Here is a 20,770-nt window from a genome sequence, read left to right on the forward strand (position 1 = left end):
CCCCGTTAACCGTTATTAATTCGTTATTTTCGTTTGTTTTGAAGCAATTTTGAAGCATTGGTTGTCCACACGTCTGGATATCGCGGTTTCGCATCGCAAGAGGCCGTTTTTCGTTATGTCGTCGTTTTTTTCGTTAGGAAAAAAAAAGCTTTTGCAAATCACCCAAACTCCCACCATTCAGGCCTTTCCTTTTGCCCCTCAGCAAAAGGGGCGTCACGGGCTCAGCCAATGGGAGGGGGCGAGGGGGAAGGAGGCCGAGGAGGAGGAGGAAGACGGAGGGGGAAAATGGCCGCCGCCGCCTCGCCTCAGCTCAGGCCTGATACTCAGAGGTTTTGACGTCTATGCGAAGCTAGGCAAGTGGGGTTTATATATCTGTGGAAGGTCCAGGGTGGGAGAAAGAACTCTTGTCTGTGGGAGGCAAGTGTGAATGTTGCAATTGGTCACCTTGATTAGCATTGAATAGCCTTGCAGCTTCAAAGCCTGGCTGCTTCCTACCTGGGGTAATCCTTTGTTGGGAGGTATTAGCTGGCCCTGATTGTTTCCTGTCTGGAATTCCCATTTTCTGGGTGTTGTTCTTTTACTGTCCTGATTTTAGCTTTTCTGTAGCTAAAAATGCATATAAAATTGATTCTATAGGGAGGATAAATGATTGGATTTCAACTCCTACAGCTTAGCTTTCTCTGCCAATAATGGTACCATATCAAACTAAACCTCCCAAGATTCTGTAGCAGTGAGCCATCTTGGATATTGTAAGGGATTTATTATTATTATTATTATTATTATTATTATTATTATTATTATTATTATTAGACCTTGCTCCCAGGAAGGTGCCTTCGCTGTGGCTCCCAACTTATCTATCTACCTTTCCACATATTCTCCACATTGTGTGTATGTGTATGTATATTATATATACATGAGCCCCGATGGCGAAGTGTGTTAAAGCACTGAGCTGCTGAACTTGCAGACCGAAAGGTCCCAGGTTCAAATCCCGGGAGCAGAGTGAGTGCCCGCTGTTAGCTCCAGCTTCTGCCAACCTAGCAGCTTGAAAACATGCCAATGTGAGTAGATCAATAGGTACCGCTGTGGCGGGAAGGTAATGGCACTCCATGTAGTCATGCCGGCCACATGACCTTGGAGGTGTCTATGGACAACACTGGCTCTTGGGCTTAGAAATGGAGATGAGCACCAACCCCCAGAGTCAGACATGACTGAACTTAACGTCAAGGGATACCTTTACCTTTACCTATACACACACACACACATGCAGGGACTATATATATATATATATATATATATATACACACACACACACACACACACACACACACACAGTATATATCACACACACACCAATTTAACAAAGTTTCAGCCACAAAAACAAAGTTTCTGAAGTAGAACAATGACTTTCACAGTAAAGACAACCCAATTTAACAGGAAATAAGACTTTCAAACCAGGAACAGATTTCTGCAATTATTAAAAAATGGTTTATTATAAAAGCTATGAAAATTCGCCAAAAATCAGAGGATAAGGGAAACGTTCCAAATTTTGGTGAGCTATCAGTGTTAAATGTGTTCTACCACTGTACCAAGTTGGAAGAAGATCACTCAAAAAATGAGGGTGGGAGAGTCCTGTAAAGTCCTCTCCCTCTGTGCTGTTTTTGGGAATTGCGCATGCGCGTCCGCCATTAACGAATTAATTTAGAAAATAACGAATTTTCATTAATTTCGAATTTTTTGGGGGGCCAAATTCGGAAATACCATCAGAAACGAAAAGCTGCCCCCCTCTAGTTTTGAAACGAGTTTAGAATCAAATTTTTCGTGGATCGATCAAGCCTAGTAATCATGCTATCACTCTCACGTAATTCTTCATTCATTCAGTGAAAGTGAACTGAATATTCCTTGTAGAACTGTCTTCTCTGTTGAACTGAACCAAACAGCTGTATTTAAAGTTTCTACTCACATACAAGCAGGACAGAACATTTTTAGTGATATAACTGAGTGTGCATCCCTTTTAAACCAGTGTATGTTTTTTGTTTGGCCACTGTGGGGACTGTTATTCTTCAGAAGGAGGCAACTGTCTCCTTCAAATCCATGGTTTTGCAGCCCCCCCCCCCGAAACAGTAATACCATGGATGGTTGTTGTTCATGGCCAAGTGGAGATTAGACATTGTTCAAGTTGGCTCTTCTCTTTAAAATTAGCTCCAGATTGGAAACTTTAGGTGTTACTAAAGTCTGCTGCTTGAAGATTTCCATTCATTGCTATTTTAAATTATTTCAGAAATTTATTTTGGACATAACTATCTATGCAAAACAAAATGTCTGACAGCTTAATTGCTTTTGAAACATAATCCTACCATTTCACTCTATCACTATATAATTTTATAAAATACTGCATCAAGGAATATCTCTAGGTGTTATCCTGGTTTTTTTTTTTTTAACTAATGGCCCAGTTCAGACTACTTTGGCCTGTGATAACCTTTTCTCATAGTGGATTAAATGTTGAACATGTCACAGGATCAGAGCTTGGGTATGAAAAATTTTAATTGTGCAAATCTTATTCATATATAATGTATGTATTTCTCCCAGCAGATTATTTTCCCCTCATCAATGAGTTGGAAAGATCAAGAATGCTGTGTGTTTTGTCCATACATTGCAAACATTCTTGATTATGGATCGCATCAAGTAAGGTCCTTGATACTGGGGACAGCAGGGGGATCCCTAGAGCAGGGGGGCAAATTGTGGAATAGTGGAACAAATATGTCACCCGGTGCCCCACATCACATGGCACCCTGCATTGCCTGCAGCACCACTTGCCCGTCATATGCTGGAAAGCATACCTTTTCAGTGTGCTCCCGTATTGCCCCCATGATTTGCAATCTGAACATGGATGATCTCCCATGTTCAGATTTCATCCTCCTACCACACTTCACTGATGCAGCTGGCACAGAACCCAACTGGAAATTGATGTGCATCATGTGATGATATCCGGCGGGCTCTGTGCCGGCTGCATCAGTGAAGTGTGGTAAGATGGGGAATTTCTATAATGTGATGCTCCAAGGTTCAATTCTGAACCATCATCTAGAATGGGGTGGACAACTGCAGCTGACAACTGTAGTTGGCCTACAGCTTCCTCCAGACCTAGCCAGCAGAGGTGATTGTGAGAGGCTATGGGTGCTGTAAAGCAATCTTGGAAGGGTCAGCCCTACTTAGCACTTCATTCGTAAACTGCCAACAGATACCAGGTGCTGGTATAACTATTTATTTGAGCAAGTCCAATTGAACATTATTACATGTATAAGCCAAGAAGGTTCACAGGAGGACAAAACAGAGAAATTGGCTATTTATATGAAATAGGTAGAAGAGAGTGAAGCCAGCATGGATATTGCACCAAGATTAAGAAGGTTATGCTTGTGGTTAAAGATAAAGACAGAGGAAAACGTGGCGGGTGGGGTAGGGAAGGGAGGTGGGAGGAGGTGGGAGAAAAAATAAAAAAAATGCAATGAGAATGAACTTGTAAAGAAAGTGAATTGATAATATAAAAACAATTTATCAAAATGTAAGCTCACAATAGACATTTATTATCTGCTCAAAAATTATGTTATCTTGTATTTAATAAAAACATTAAAAATAAACATATTTACTGCCCCCCCCCCACCAAAAAAACCCCCAGATACCAGATGCTGTAGGGTACATTTCAGAGGAAGAAACGGGTAAACACTTGAGTATTCCTTACCTAAGAAAACCTTACAAAATTCATGAAATTACCATAGGCCAATTGATTACTTGAAGACACATGCACACTATGACAAAAACATCTGGAGTGACAGAGTCCTGACATTGAAGATAAAAGTATGAGTGTGCAACTCTAAACTGTGTCTTTGTTGTGCCCATGTACAAACGTGTGGCCTCCAGCCAATCAATCCCTCAGGACCAGAAAAGTTTTATACCCTTGTTCCAAGTCAAGCAGTACCAAGTATCAACTATCTTTACAAAGAGCAACTATCCTGTTCCTCTTTTTACTTAAGTTAATGAACATTCTTATGGTTATTAGAGCAGAAATAATGTTAGTAATGATCATTCAGATTCTTGATTATGGTTTATACTATAGCTCATCATGCTATTTTGGGCTAAAATGAATTTGGGACAGGTTTAGTGAGAACAAAAAGGCCGTGGAAATGTGTCTGCTTTAAAACCGTACAGCTGATGTCAGCAGGCTGAAATGCATGAATCCAATTAACAAGTCATTTAATCTTTAGTATACAAATTGTAAAAAACAGATATAGTTCATTTCTTCTTCAGTAATAAAGAAAGATATGTGCCAAAAGTAGAAATGCATGTCAAAATATATTCCATGCAAGAAGTTTGAAAGTTTTGGAACCATCAAAAAAAGGGAGAAGGTGTACCTCTGGTCTGAGAAGGGCAGGTCTCAGCAATTGCTGTTGCTAAGGAAATTGGAAAGAGAAATAGCTTCATGAGATAGATTTAATGGAAAATGCAAGTAATTTATTTTGAGGTTGAATGGTTACAAATGTAACCTTTAAACCACCATAACATTGTTTAGGACTCTAATGGCTGAAATATTATCCAGAGCTCATTTAGTTCTTTTGTAATTGTGGCTTTTCTCAAGTCAAAAGGGCACAAACACTTTGAGTACAGAATATGAATATACATTGTGTTAAAGGCCCTTTTGGCTGCCCATGGTCAACTATTTTGGCCAAGGCTCCTAAAGGCCACAATGTTTATTTAAACTGTATAGTCGTCGTTGAATAAAGCACTCTTCTTTTATATCCATTCCATAGATATTCCTGGGTATAAAACGCATATATGTCAGATCCGAAGAGTGACCATGTGTATAAACTGCAGCTTTCCTTTTAAATATGTGGATGGTGACTGAATAAGAATTAAATGAGCATCTGCATTTATTTCTGAGGGAAAAGCAACAACTGATACATGTCTGTCATCAGCAGTGGAAGAGATGTATATTTAATACTTTGGAATAAGTCCCCAAGGGAACAAAACATATCTCATGGCTCACGCTGCAGATTCCAAAACCCACTCTCTCAGTTCTTCATGGGACCATCCATCAAGCTGAACAGCCAGGAGACTTGTCATAATTGTCAATCAATGTACTACACAAGAGTTACCCAGCATAAACGAGAAAAGAGACATGCATGAAAGATAATGTCTCCTCTGTGCTTGCTTCAAACATTATATTCTAAATGCACTAAGCAATCCTTTTTCTAGTGCCCAACCTTTCGGCAAATATTCATGTGATTATTATTTTAGGTAATATAAATATTCCAGTATTTCTGAAAATATTTTGCATAACAGATTAGATAGCAATAAGATACTGGAAGCCATGAAGGGACTGCATATCATCCAGCTCAGCACATCCTTACATTTGGCTGGTAATAATACAAGTTACTTTTTTGTATTCATAAGACTCAAAGTGGCTCACAACCATACAAACCTACAACATAGCAGAATAACAACAACAACTTTATTTTTGTATCCTGCCCCATCGCCCCTAGGGAACTCAGGGCGGCTCAAATGGGGACCAAGCCCAACAACATACAATAAAATACGGCGGTATAAAATGCACAGTATAAAATACAACAATATAAAATACATAACAATCACAACAGATTAATATATCTAAAACACAGCTTCACGGAATAAAAGCATGGCCATTGAACAGAGGCGATATCATGGCACTTCAATCCAGTATCAAGATAGAAAATAAACCTAGAATTCTTAAATCAGTTAAAATCACATAGAACCATTAAAAACTGTTAAAATGATAAAAGCATTATATTCTATAGTTAAAATACATAGCTAAATATCTAAAACCATTAGAATTATTATACGAAAAAGCACAAACATAATATCACAACACATTAAAATAATTCACTCATAAAAGACCAATTTAAAATTCATTTTAAAAAGCAATTTCAGTTGTTGTGTGCATGGATTTTGCAACCACAGAGCCCAACATTCATGACCTGAAAATATATTTTTGGAAAAACCCAAGTACCATACACACACACACACACACACACATATATCAGTTTCAAGTCACCTTAAATCATATCATGGGAAAAAGTGGAATAGAAATCAATTAAGTTATTATATATCAGACAAAATTATCTAAGACCCCTTCACACAGCTGAGTAAAATCTCACATTTTCTGCTTTGAACTGGAATATATGGCAGCGTGGACTCAGATAACCCAGTTCAAAGCAGATATTGGGGATTTACTGCCTTGTGGAAGGGCCTTAAGCTATGTAGAAGAAAAGTGCTATAAATTGTAACTTGTTACTAAGATAAATATGGGGAAGGTGTGACGTACCTCTTGCTGCGCATAGCCTCGCCTGAATTGAAAAGAAAAACATACTATTAATCCATCTGTTCAAGTTGTGAAGAAATAAATATACACTTCTTAAATTCTGTTTTCTTCCAAATAAAAGAGAAACATTGTAATGACTTTACAGTACAATGTTGTACACCCCACATCACATCCCAACAGACACCATGGAAACAATATGTAACCCCTCAAAAATGAGATTTATACTATACTAACATACTTACAAGTGGTTTATCTTGGCTGTGCTTCAGGTTTCTAAGTCAGAAACCACAGGTCCTTGGGACCTAATTTGGCCTACTACTGTGGAAGGCAATCATATTTTCTTTACAAAAAGGATTAAAGGCATTAACATGGACAGCTCTTGGGGAAATCCACTAAAATAATAAAAAGGGAAAGAGGCTAGCTGTTACGACAACAATATACAAGAAGGACATGCATATTTCTTGTATGGTGGTACAGTCCCGTACAGTGAACTTGCATGGTCTAATGCTGTGAACAGAATAATAGAACAAGAAACCTAAATTCACTGAGGAAAGTTCGTTGTGGTCTGTGCATAACATCACAATCGTAACCATCATGAAGAGGAGCAAAATCATACAACTCTCTGCTTTCCTGGGAATCCAGTGAAACATAGCTAGAGTCTGTATCTATGTTTGGAGCTTCTGCCCGTACTTTGCATCTTCTAAATCCACTCATCCTTAACATGCTTCCTTCGGTAACTTCAAAAAAGGTGACATTCAAAAATGTCTAAACCCTATGATCATGTAGGCAAATATGAATACCTATGATAAATATTTCCAAAGGTCAGTGAAGGAGGTAATAACATAACATTTCAATAATAATTATTCTTTACAAAATGGACTTTGTACGCTCAAAGGTTTCTGTGTAAGCAATTCTTAAGTCAAGTTCTTCATTAAAAAAAAAAAAAAACCAGCCCTAGATATTTCAATGTATCTTAGTGACTGGTAAGTCTACTGAATGTTCAAACTGCATCCCAAATGTCACGGAAATAAATAGCACAATTTATCATGAGTACAATTATAGTATCTATCATTGTTCAAGAGGCATCTCTAAATGAAGCTTTTGAAGATAACAGCTTCAATTGAAAAGCAAGACAAATGTCAGCAAGCTAAAAGATATCATGTAAAACAGCTGGAGAGAAGGACCTTTTAATGTAGTGGGACTTACTATTGAGTAATCCAGGGTTGGGTAAGCTCCATGGGTTTGAGAATCCATGTATGGCCCCAGGAGCAACCACAGGATAGACCCAATATCTCTCCCGTCCCAGTTGTCCCCCAAAATAGCAGCAGACAAAGGGTGGCTTTCAATGGGGGCGGGAATGATGGCATTGCTCTCTGAATAAGAATTGTCCTCCCTCCCTCAATAACATTTCCTTCAGTCTCTAGATGTATTGATAGAGTTTACCATTTGAAGAAAAGGGTCAAGCAAAATTACAGAGAATATGAACAAAGTAGAGTGGGCCAAAAGTCACAAAGGTGTCTGAATTTTTGGAAATTGTTTTTTGAAAAGATTTTAAACATAATGCATTGTAATTTCCTATACAGTAGTCTTGCAAAAATATTGAATAAGAAGGGATTAAGGAAAAGCCTATTAAATGTCAAATTACATTATGATTATACAAATTAAGCACCAAAACATCAGTTTTACAACAAATTGACAGAAAAAGCAGTTCAATACACAGTGACGTCATGTAGTAATGACTGCATTTACGAATTCAGCACCAAAACATCGCAATGTTTTGAAAACATTGATGGCAAAACCACTGACTACTAAAAATTGACTACAAAAAAAGATAGAATTGCTGCCTAGAGAAAGAGCTGTGGATCCAGGCGGGAGGCAGACGGCGTTGGATAATACAGAACGCTGGATGAGCGAAGGTTGGATAAGTGAGATTCTACTGCATATACTGTATATCATGCTATTGAATTATAAATAAAAAATAAAAGAGTTATTAAATATTGAACCCCTTTTGTGACTTTTGCCCACTCTGCACAAAAGTTCTATGTGTCAATGATTTTCCTTGTCTCTATATTTCAGTATTACACATTTGCTGACTAAAAGTGAGGTATAATTCATAGAATCATAGAATCATAGAATAATAGTGTTGGAAGAGACCTCATGGGCCATCTAGTCCAACCCCCTGCCAAGAAGCAGGAAATCGCATTCAAAGTCCCCCCGACAGATGGCCATCCAGCCTCTGCTTAAAAGTCTCCAAAGAAGGAGCCTCCACCACAGTCCGGGGGAGAGAGTTCCACTGCCGAAAAGCTCTCAAGGTGAGGAAGTTCTTCCTGATGTTCAGTATATGCAGTAGAATCTCGCTTATCCAACCTTCACTCATCCAGAGTTCTGTATTATCCAACACAGTCTGCCTCCCGCCCGTTCTTATTTATCCTTATTTTGACCCCCTCCCTCCCATAATTACAGTTCTAGTTTGGAGTGGGGGAGAACTCTCCTCTTTTGCGGATGAAGCAGGACACAGACATCCCTACAGAAATGGCAGAAGAGTAGTTAAATGAAATTGCTATGGATAACAAAGAAGCCTGGGAGGGTCCCAGGAATTACTGTAGCCCATGTGCCACGGCGTGCCCACCCTATCTTAAATATAAAATTGGGCTGTAGGAATTCCATTTATCCTACCAGTTTTACCACTGACTTCCATATTGCTCTTTCCATTACTGGACTGGGTTCACCATGTAGCTGGGTGAAGACAATGCAGAAGGAGAAATACATGGAAAGATGTATATACATACATACATACGTTACATACATATGATATAATATTTTTATATTATATATTTTATATTATTTTTGATTGATCTCCATTTAATGTCTGTAAATTGTCTATTATGTTTTGTATTGGTATTGAATGTTTGCCTTTTTTTTTTTAACTTTAGAAGCCACCCTGAGTTCCCTTGGGGAGAGAGGGTGAGTTAAAAAGAAATATATTATTATTACTATTATTACCTGCTTCACTTGGAATTTAAAAGTATAGCATTTCTCTTCAGGATACAGCTCTGTATGTTTATTTGATGCATGATATCCCACTGAATGCAGTAAGACACAGGGTGCATCTACACTAGAATTAATATAGCCTGGCATCATTTCAGCTGTCATGGCTCAATGCTATGGAATCATAACAGTGGTAGTTTGGGTAGGCACCCCCTGGTAGCACAGTGGGTTAAATCCTTGTGACAGCAGGACTGATGACTTGAAGGTTGGGTTACTGACCTGAAGGTTGTCAGTTCGAATCCAACCTGGTGAGAGTATGGATAAGCTCCCTCTGTCATGTCCAGCTCCATGTGGGAACATGAGAGAAGCCTCCCACAAGGATGGTAAAAACATCAAAACATGTGGATATCCCCTGGGTAACGTTCTTGCAGATGGCCAATTCTCTCACATCAGAAGCGACTTGCAGTTTCTCAAGTTGCTCCTGACATGAAAAAATCACCTTTTAGCAAAGAAGACTAACGAGTTTCTAAAACTTAAGTCCCACAATTCCATAGCATTGAGCCATAGCAGTTAGAGTGGTGTCAAACTGCATTAATTATATAGAGCAGTGGTTCCCAACCTGTGGGCCATGACCCAACAGTGGGCCGCAAGAACAAAAATCTGGTCCTCAAATCTCCTTTCTCTTTATTTTATTTTATTTATTTCTGCTCCTTTCTGCAGAGCTGACCAGGCCCAAACAAATCAAATCTAAAGGTGACCAAAAACGGATTCATAACCCTTTTGGTACTTATGTTGGAGAGTGGGGCCTGGTCAAAGTGGTCCCCGGTAAAAAAAGAAAAAGTTGGGAACCACTGCTATAGAATATGCTCCATCATTGTCCACTAGGACTGCTAACTTTATTCCTCCACTGTGAACCAGCAATTTTAGTCACATTTAAGAGTAATTAGCTTTGTCTGGACTGAGCTCTTTATGTTTTATTAAGAATTTCTGTTTTTATCCTGATAGAGACTTGTGCGAGACAGAGTAAATGCTTAAAATTATGTTAAGTATAAACTAGTGATGAGAGAGCAGATGAGGGAAACAATTTAATTACACCTGAGGGAAAAATAAAGAACAGTCTGGAAGTTCACATTTAATTTTTAATATTACCATCTGCAACGCCTTTCTATTAGCATTCAGCTTGTGCGGTCGATTATTAGAGGTAAATTATTGCTGTAGTCCATTTGGTAGGAAAGTAATGAACACCTAAAATGAAGATTTATTACCAAGATTATCAATGACTTTTCAAAGTCTACCGAAGTAGTACTGAATCTCGTTGCTTTTTCTCTCTTACTAGCATGACATGTTTTAGCCTCAGCTAAAGTTTTGAAATCCTACCTGCTTTTTCTTTCTGCAATGTGGCACTGAGAAAAGGAAGCTTATAGGGTGAAAATGGTGGCTAGAAGACAAAAGAGTGCACTCTTGTTTTGTTCCTTGTCTTCTTCCCCTGGAGCTGCACCTCAAGCTGGGATTCTGGTAGGGAAAATGGATCTGAAAACCCAACTAGAATTAAAGTAGTGGGGGGAAGGGGTGATATGAGAAGACAAATTGCGAGATGAAACAGCACAGAGAAGTGAAGCCTAAACTTTTCTTCCACACTGCTTACTTCTTTCATACTCACGCCCACCAGGGTGCATCTACACCAGGGGTCCTCAAACGTTTTAAGTGCAGGGCCGATTCATGGTCCCTCAGATTGTTGAGGGACCGAATTATCATTGGAAAAAAGAAAAAAAAACTGAACAAATTCCTATGCTCACTGCACGTCTTATTTGTAGTGCAAAAAAAAAAAAAGCAACAATTATTTCTTTATTTCCTTATTTACTACATTTATACTCCACCTTCTCTCACCCCGAAGGGGACTCAGAGCAGCTTACAAGTTGTATGTACATACAATATATTTTATTATTAGCATAGCACAATATTAGCATTATTATATTATATATATTATATATTATATTATATAGTACTATATTGTACTATAACATTATACCAAAACATAATATTGCATTATTATTATTAGCCACCCTGAGTCCACTAATGGGTGAGAAGGGTGGGGCAGAAATACTGTAATAAATAAATAAATAAATAAATATTATATTGTATTACCTAATAATATTATTGTCAATATTATATGTATACACAATATATTATATTACTACCATATCATTCATTTACAATATTTCATTTACAATATTGGTAAATGAAAGAACAATACAATATTTAAAAATCAAAATAGTTTTAACTAACATACTCTAAACGTATCAGGATTTCAGTGGGAAGTGTGGGCCTGTTTCTGGCCAATGAGATAATCAAGTAGGATTGTTGTTGTTGTGCCTTCAAGTCATTTCATACTTTGGGCAGGCCTAAGTCTAAAACTGAGGGCGGGGGCCAGGTAAATAGCCTTGGAGGGCTGCATCCGGCCCCCGGGCCTTAGTTTGGGGACCCCTGATCTACACTGTAGAAGGACAGGTTGCTTACCTGTAACCGTGTTTCTTCGAGTGTACTCTGTGAATTCACACTAATGGAGAACGCTGCGCCTGCGCAGGCTCCAACGGATACTCTTCCAAGCTAAAGTTTGAAATTTGGCGGTAACCCCGCCCCTCTCCCCAGAGGGTATAAAGGGCGCCCTCCATGCCCGCTCTCCAGTTCCTACGCCGCAAAGGCAGCGAGAAAGGGAGAGGTTTGCAAGTGGGGAAGGAAGGGCGCGATTGTGTGAATTCACAGAGTACACTCGAAGAAACACGGTTACAGGTAAGCAACCTGTCATTTTTCTTTGTGTACTCTGTGAATGCACACTAATGGAGACTAGCAAGCTGAGGTGTAGGTAGGTGGGATAGCAAACCTGATAACGAGTTTAGTGTCCAAACAACACATTTATTGAGCACAAGGTGCAAAAGCAAGTGCAATAGGAAAAACAATGCAACAGCATATAGTGCAAAAAAACCGATCCTAGTTGTTAGGATCCAGATCACAATCACAACATTGTATGTGAACGATAGTCTGTAAGAAATACAGAGGTAAGTATAGACCGATTGCCTGAAAAGGAGGTAGAGGTATTCAGGAAAAACATTTCAGTGCAGCGGGTAAGTAAAGTACACAAGCACTACATTAATGAACCCATGAGCATATCATGTAAAATAAAGGCTGAATGACATCGGTGAACTTGCGAGAAAGGAACAGCAAAAAACTGGTTCTGAGTAAGGCCAGTAACGTCAGGAAAGGCAGGAGGAAAGGATAGACCTGGCAAAGGCCGAGTCCCTGAGATTCTTTGAGTCCATCCTGTAGTGTGAGACAAAGGTGGATGGGGTGGACCAGATAGCCGCTTGACAGATGGAGTTGAGAGGGACACCCCTCAGGAAGGCAGTAGAAGTGACAAGGCCCCTCGTCGATCTAGGGCGGATCGGGGAGGGGGGTTGACGCTTAGCCAGCTGGTAAGCGAGTTCGATAGTCTGAGCAATCCAGTGTGAGAGTCTTTGAGAAGAAAGTGGTTCGCCCAGCTTATGGGTAGCATAAGCCACAAACAGTCTAGGGGACTTACGTATGTCCTTAGTCCTGTCCTTGTAGAAAAGGAGGGCCCTCCTGACATCCAGGAGATGAAGTCTTCGCTCCAAAGAAGAAGAGGGGTTAGGAAAGAATGCAGGAAGTATAATGTCCTGGTTAAGGTGGAAGGCAGAGACCACCTTAGGTAGGAAGGTGATGTCTGGGCGAAGAACAGCCCTGTCGTGGTGGAAACGGAGGTAGGGTTCGTCCACCCGAAGAGCAGCCAGTTCCGAAGGCCTGCGCGCAGAGGTGATAGCGATTAGGAAGGCAGTCTTCCAAGAGAGAAGGTGAAGGTCAGCGGAGGCCATAGGTTCAAAGGGGGCTGAAGCTAGTTGAGAGAGGACGAGTTCGAGGCTCCATCCGGGGGTCGGAGGTCGAACTGGAGGGTGTAGATTGTTGTAACCTTGAAGAAAGGTCTTAATGAGTTTGTGAGAGAAGAGAGAGGGTTGTCCTTGACGTTGGAAATGCCAGGAGAGAGCAGCGAGATAGGATTTTATCGAGGCCAGAGACAGTTGACGATCCGCAAGAGAAAGTAGGAAGTCCAGGACCAGCGGGATCGAAGTGGAGGAGGCATCGACATGTCGGTCTCGAAGGAAGGCTTGAAACTTTGCAAGCTTGTAAGCATAGGTCTTTGACGTGGCCGGCTTATGGGCGGCCCGAAGGATCGCCTGCAGGTCTGGGTGGAGAGAATTTAAGGAAGTATCCTCCAGGCAGTGAGGTGCAGGGACGGGATGTCGGGGTGGAGGACCTGTCCCTTCTGTGAAGATAGTAGATGAGGCAGAATTGGGAGAGTGCGGGGAGGATCCGCACACATCCGGAGTAGAGTCGGGTACCACGGCTGGCGTGGCCATGCAGGGGCGATCAGGATGGCCGAAGTCGGCATTAGATAGAGTCTCTCTATCACCCTCGAGATGAGAGGGAAGGGAGGAAAAAGATAGACGGGTTCGAGAGTCCAGTCGAGGAGAAATGCGTCTCTGAGACAGCCCGGGGTCGAGTTCGGGGGTAGTCTCGCTCCGAAGCGAGGAAGTTGAGCATTCGAGGGGGAGGCAAAGAGGTCCAGAGCTGGCCAGCCTCAATCATCGAAGACGGATTTCAGGATTTCGGGATCGAGACGCCACTCGTGGGGGGAGGTCGTTATTCTGCTTAGAGAGTCTGCTAGTGTGTTCTGAGCTCCCGGGAGGTGAATCGCCGACAGGGTTATGTGTCTCGCTATGCACCATAGCCAAATGTCCATTGAGAGAGCCATCAGCTTCCTCGAGCCCGTACCCCCTTGTTTGTTGATGTAGTACATGGCTACTACGTTGTCCGTTAGGATCAGAACAGTCTTGTGGGGAAGAAAGCGAGCAAACGCCCGGAGGGCTTTGAAGATTGATAATAGTTCTAGAAAGTTTATGTGGTGAGACTTCTCCTGGGTGGACCAAAGGTCCCTGACAGTGAGGTTTGACATGTGGGCTCCCCACGCAAAATTGGAGGCGTCGGTCGTAATGGTGACTGACGGGAGGGAGGGATGGAAGGGAAGTCCCACACAGACGTTCGCTGGGTCTTGCCACCAACGAAGAGAGAGGCGAATGTGAGTCGGTACCGAGAGAAACATTGAGCTCGGATGCCGATGGGGTTTGAAAGAGTCTATGAACCATCTTTGAAGAGGTCTGAGACGTAGTCTGGCGAAAGGAGTAACCATGACCGTGGATGCCATGTGACCGAGAAGGACCTGGACAGAATGGGCTCGAATCTTGCAGTTGCGGAGGAGGAGAGAAAGGTGTTGTTGAAGGGCTAGGAACCTGTCCCTTGGCAGGGAGGCGGTTTCCGCTATGGAGTTGAAGAGAGCTCCGATGAAGCGGATTTCCGTGGCCGGGAGGAGTTGAGACTTTGCGACATTCAACTGGAGGCCCAGCCGTTGTAGAAGGGAAAGAGCTTGAGAAACGTGGTTTTGAAGAGATGAGGGGTCGGACGCGACAATCATCCAATCGTCCAGATAAGGAAAGACCGTTATGCCCTGTTTCCTTAGGTGTGCTGCCACCACGGCGACCACCTTCGTAAAGACCCTTGGGGCCGTAACGAGGCCGAAAGGAAGAACTGTGAACTGGTAAGACTGTCCCAGGAGCTTGAAGGAAAGGAAGCGTCTGTGGGATTGACGCACCGAGACGTGGAAATACGCATCGCGTAAGTCTATAGAGGCAAAGTAGTCTCCGTGTCGGAGCATCGGCAGAATGGAGGCCACCAAGACCATTCGAAATTTTGAAGGCAGAATGAAGAGGTTTAAGGCTCGCAGGTCGAGGATGGGCCGAAGACCTCTGCCCCTTTTGGGAACCGTAAAGTATCTCGAGAAGAAACCTCGAGTGTCCTGCTTGGAAGGAGAAGGTTGGATTGTGCCCTTCGCCAGAAGGGAGTCGACCTCAGAGCATATTTCCGGTGAAGGGTCGGTGTGAAGGATGTGACCCGTGGGGGGCAAAGTTTCGAATTCCAAGGCATAGCCGTCTCTGACAATGTGAAGAACCCAGGCATCTGAGGTGATAGATTCCCATTCGCGGTAGAAAGGAGCTAGGCGATCGAGGAAAGAGCAGAGAGGAAAGTTTTGGTCGGAGCCTAGGAAAGGCATGGCAGTGGCAGTAGTAGTGAAGGTAGAAAAGGCCCCGAGGGAGTGGGCGTCAGGCCCGTCGTTGGGGTTGTGGCATAGCTGCAGCACCCTTGCCCCGACCTTTCGGGACCTGGTGCTGGTGGCGAGGCTGTTGCTGATGACTGTGGTGGCTCGAACTCGACGAGCGTCGAAACGGTTGGTGATGAAAAGGCTGAGGGTAGCGATGGTACCGTTGCGGGAACCATCGGGTCCGCTAAGCCTGAGGTTGATCGGTCCCGCACTTTGCTGCTAGGATCTTGAAGTCATGATTGGACTTCAGATTGTCATCAGTACCAGAGTTAAAAAGGCCCTGAGTGTCGAAAGGAAGGTCTTCGATCACCTGTCGAGAGGAAGAAGAGAGTCCTGAGGACCGAAGCCATGCATGCCGCCTCATCGCGACTGCGTGGGCAATCATCTTCCCGGCGGTATCGCCAGTGTGCTTAGCCATTTGAATTTGGTGGTGTGCAAGGGAGTCTGCCTCCTGCTGGAGAGTCGAAAGGACTGACCGGTCTTCATCAGAAAGCTTGGCGAGGAAAGGTTGAGCTTTTTCCCAGAGTATTTGTTGATAAGCGCCCATACAGGCCCCGTAGTTCGCCATACGGCAAAGGAAGAGGGCGCCGGAGTACAGCTTGCGGCCTACGGCATCGAATCGTTTGCCTTCCCTATCGGCAGGGGAGTTGGACTGTCGGCCTGACGATTGGGAGGCCTTTACCACCATGGAGTTTGGATCAGGGTGATGTTTAAGCCATTCCAGGGCTTCATCATCGGTTCGGTACCAGGCCTCTATTTTCTTAGAGGTTGGAGGTATCAAAGATGGAATCTTCCAAGATGCCTGGATTACGTCCAGGAGGTATGGAAGAAAAGGCAGCAAGGTGGCTGGCGGGGCTTGGGCTTGGACCCTCTTGAAAACTGGGTCGGTAACAGCTTTTGAGGTTTGTTTAATTTCCATCCCCAGAGCGTCTGCCATTCTGACCATCTGGTCGGAGAAAGCCCGGATATTATCAGTCGGGGAAGGTGGGTCGACCTCGTAGGCATTGTGAGGCGGTGAGAGGTCGAGACCGAGAGAGACAACGGAGGCGGAGAGGATCGACTCGGGGTGTTCGATGTCGGGGTCATCCTCCTCGGCCCCTTGAGGGGACCGGGGAGGAGAGACAAGCACAGAGTCCTGATGAGGTATCACCTCAGGAGCAGCGGAAGCCGGCTGTGGACGAGCGCCCTTGGACACGGAAGCCTGGGCGGCACGGGCTAAGCGTGTCATTTGTCTACCCCTCTCGGGTGTTTGAGCCGGGGGAAAAAGCTCTTGTCGAGCCGGAAGGCGTGATGGCGCTGGCTGGGGAGCCTTAATAACTGTCCTGACCAACCGGTCGGGAGAGGCTTGAGCGTCCGCATCCGAAGACTGACCATGAGGAGAGGAGGAGGAACGAAGGCCTTGTGCTGGCTGGAGAGGAGAGGATCTCCTGGAGGAGGCCACAGAGGAGGGGACGTCCTTCTTCGAAGAAGCTGAGGATGACATCTGGATCATTCGTTTCTTTGCTGGAGGTTGCTTCGACGCGACCCTCAACGATTTCCCCGGTGTCGGAGGGATCGGGCACACAGCTGCCGAGTCAGACTGGGCTCGTCTGGATTCCTCCTGGGCCCTCTTAAAGGCAATCTTCATGGCGGAAGAAGATGGCGGCGAAGCCAGGCGGGATCGAGTGGAAATGGCCGAAGTCACCGAGCTCGAGGTCAATGAAGGGCCCATTTTGCCTGACCGGGTGGAAACCGTGGCGGTAGTCACCGTGCAGGGCGGTTTAGCCGGTTTTGGTCTCGAAGTTTTCGAGGTTTTGGATGATACCGACGGAGCAGGCCTGGACGCCATCGACGCCGAGGTGGAAGTAGAGGCCTCAGGAGCAAGAGTTTTTTCGTAGAGAGCTGCATGGAGTCTCGCAGCCCTATTTCTTCGAGCCTGAGCTGTAAAGGCCAGGCAAAAACGGCAGGTACCGACGACGTGACTTTCGCCGAGGCAGAAAAGACACTTAGCGTGGCCGTCGGAATCTGGAATCTTAGCGGCACACTGAGTGCACCGCTTAAAATGCGTGGTTGACATAGGAACGAAGAGTCCGAAGTGAGCTTTGCGGCGGAAAAAAAGGAACTGGAGAGCGGGCGCGGAGGGCGCCCTTTATACCCTCTTGGGAGAGGGGCGGGGATACCGCCAAATTTCAAACTTTAGCTTGGAAGAGTATCCGTTGGAGCCTACGCAGGCGCAGCGTTCTCCATTAGTGTGCATTCACAGAGTACACGAAGAAAAATTAATGCAATTTGACACCCGTTTAACTGCCATGGCACTTTAACTGCCATGGCTCAATGCTATGGGATTCTAGCAGAGAAAGCCAAATACTGGGAGTCCACAGCATTGAGCCATGGCAGTTAAAGTGAAGTCAAACTGCATTCATTCTTCAGTGTAGATGTATCTCTGGTCTAAAGGCAGGGTGGTGGGGTATCACTTGCCAAAATACTATGATATCCATATAGGGAATGCCAATTCTTATTTCCGATGGCAGTTTCTCCCACTAATTCTTGAAGGTTCAACCATCAAATAGCCTTCTGGAATATATGCCACTGGGTCTAGGGAGCTAAACTGTCTATATACTTTCATGTTACTTTGAATGAAACAACTGTCTTGAGTTGCAAGCAGAATGAGGAAATATCATTGACTAAATAAACAATCAACTAAAACTGTTCATAACAAAAGTACGATATCTTTTCTTTAAGGATACCTCAAAATCTAGTTTTAGGATTTTGGAAATGTTTGCTGTAGTGCTGCATTAAGGGCAGCCATAATATTTCTTATACATGGGTGGTCCGAAAAAAAGTAGCATGTAACTTAGTTCACATAATTTCTCCTTAAGAGTCATAATGGATTTTAATTCTTGAAAATGTCAGCCTTCAATAACTGTTTTAAAACAAAGTGCACAAACATTGATAACTTGAAAATGTGTTGATTGTTTGTTTTAAATGGCTAAAAACATAGTTGAATCACGTCCTGCAGATTTCCAACACTGCCTCAATATTAACTGAGGAAAAATATTTTCCACTCAAAAATAAAAGAAAAATATCCATATGATGAGGCTCTAAAACATGCACCAAATGACAGAGTGTTTGTTATACTAACATGGACTAAGATGCACAACTGTATATTGTCTCTACACATTTTTGCTGATAAAAATGTAAATGATCTCCAGTTTTGCTAGGCTAACAGTTATCTGACTTGTTGGTTTTCTAAGTGTATTTTTCTTTGCCTCACTTTAACATACTTCAGCTATCTGATCAAAAACAAGATCAGAATCAGTATACTGAATTTAGAGTTAGAACATACTATCTTTACTTTTTTGTACTGGAGATAAAGGTTTTACTATTTAATGCCTGAAAGGGACTGTTTATCTCAGTATTTGATAAATAGGGTGCTTTTCAATGGTCTATGGAAAGATCATTTGTATTTATTTAATCAGATCTGCTCTATTCTTGCTAGCTACAGAACAACACTTTTGAGAAGCTTGGTAGAGCTATAATTATTTTTCTCCTGTTCCTCTACAAAAGAGGTGAAAGGAACTCATTACAAATCACTCATTATTTGTAATTAATTTTCTTTTCCCGAGATTCCAGTTGTAACTGGAGGGAATGATTTCGCTTTTTATTGGATGTAACTGTAAAGACCTAATCACACTAGAGCTTGGATACAGTTTAAATCCACTTTAGGAAGAGGCCTTTAAACAGCTCAGCCAAACAGGTTCTGGGCCTCACCAAACTACAAACCCCCCAAAATTTGCAGGAGGCAGAAATCAGATTTAAAGTGGATCCATGTTATGGAGTGATGAGGCAGTCTGTGTTTGCATTGTATTGTAACATTATGTTTTTTTGTGTTAAAAGCCTAAATGAGGCAGACAGGAAAAATGTGTTGTGTGGTGCCAAGAGTTTGCAACCTCAAATTTTTATAATGGAGAAAATTTATTATTTTAATTCATTTTGAGGAACAAGAAAGTGATGGTTCCTTGTTAGTGGAGGGATCCGCTACCTTGAATTACATTGATACATGACTTGCTTTATTTAATAGTCTCTGATCAAACAATGGATTCAGAGATGGCTTTCTTCATAAAACTGCCTCAACATTGTCTGTTTCTGAGTGGCTGACACATCTCTTTCTGTTTGTGTGAATTGGTCCTCATATAACAGCAAACTGCTAAAAAGAGTGTACCCATTACTATTATCTCCTAAAGGACTTCAGAAATCTCAAGGACACTATCAATAAATGTTGTAGGAAATCATCCCTTACTGAGATTTCTGGTCACAAAGCTGTAGTATGTAGTTGTACTTGTATTTCACACATTTCCCTTCACCAAATTCATTTTTCAGGTTCCATTACCTCAAAGATGAAATTCTTTTTTCAAATGTTTGCGTCATGTTAAAAAGGGGCAAAACACAGAGTTTCTGGAAGATACTCATTCTCCAGAATCATTGCCTGGAGTGTAATGAACACTCCCAAACTTTCTTAACCACTACAAGAAAAGGTATCTTGACATGAAGAGGTGCCTTATTGAAAATATTACCAGTCACTATGAGATTTTTCTTGCATGTGGAAACGTGAACATTTGAAAACACTGGTTGGCACCCTGTTGGTGATATGCATTCACATAACGTTTGGCTACATCCGCTTACATAAGCTCTAAGATTGTTGAGCAAGGAGAAATCCAATCCCTGCTTGCACAATAGCATCAATACCTGTGGATGGCTTTGGGGTGTTTGCTCACATTTACTCAATAACCTATAGTGTGGAGTGGAACTTAGAAACTATCTACATGCAACTTTCCATCCAGGAAAAAGGAGGACCCATCAATCTCCTGAAATCCTACACATCTACTCCCCTGGCACGTGGGATCCACCTACGGAACTGGTTACTAATGGCCATGGGCAAGGAACCAAGAGCTAATTTTGTGTGCGACCATGGAAAGAGAAGACCAGTGGAAGAATGTTGGTGAAAGTTATTGTGTGCAAGTGATCCCAGCCAGTGTTTGCTTGTGTATTTGTATAAAAATAGGTTTTTCAAAAACAATCCATGAAATTTCCACTGAAAAGTTCTAAATATAAATTTTTGATTTTTTTTCATTCTCGTATATTAGAATTTTAAAAGTACATCACAAGCAGAGTCAGTACCTGTACCTAAGCTCATTTTTGGAAATTACAGAGTTAGTACAAAAACACTTTCT

The 20,770-nt window shown here is 42.5% G+C and overlaps 1 protein-coding gene across 12 annotated transcripts in view; it reads right to left on the reverse strand.

Annotated features, from left to right (window-relative positions):
* The window catches only part of pcdh15 (protocadherin related 15), a 1,032,943-nt gene that overhangs the window by 12,444 nt on the left and 999,729 nt on the right, over positions 1–20,770 (reverse strand). For all 12 annotated transcript variants that reach the window (XR_010005016.1, XM_062977492.1, XM_062977488.1 and 9 more), the window contains 2 exons: positions 6,350–6,371; positions 4,404–4,442 (listed from right to left, as the gene is read on the reverse strand). Coding sequence is in view for 11 of the 12 variants with exons in the window: in XM_062977492.1 (XP_062833562.1) it covers positions 4,404–4,442; positions 6,350–6,371 (61 nt within the window). In the remaining variant the exon portion in view is untranslated. The remainder of the gene's footprint in view (positions 1–4,403; positions 4,443–6,349; positions 6,372–20,770) is intronic.

The sequence above is a fragment of the Anolis carolinensis genome, chromosome 3 (genome assembly GCF_035594765.1).
Source record: "Anolis carolinensis isolate JA03-04 chromosome 3, rAnoCar3.1.pri, whole genome shotgun sequence".
Classification (NCBI taxonomy): domain Eukaryota; kingdom Metazoa; phylum Chordata; class Lepidosauria; order Squamata; family Dactyloidae; genus Anolis; species Anolis carolinensis.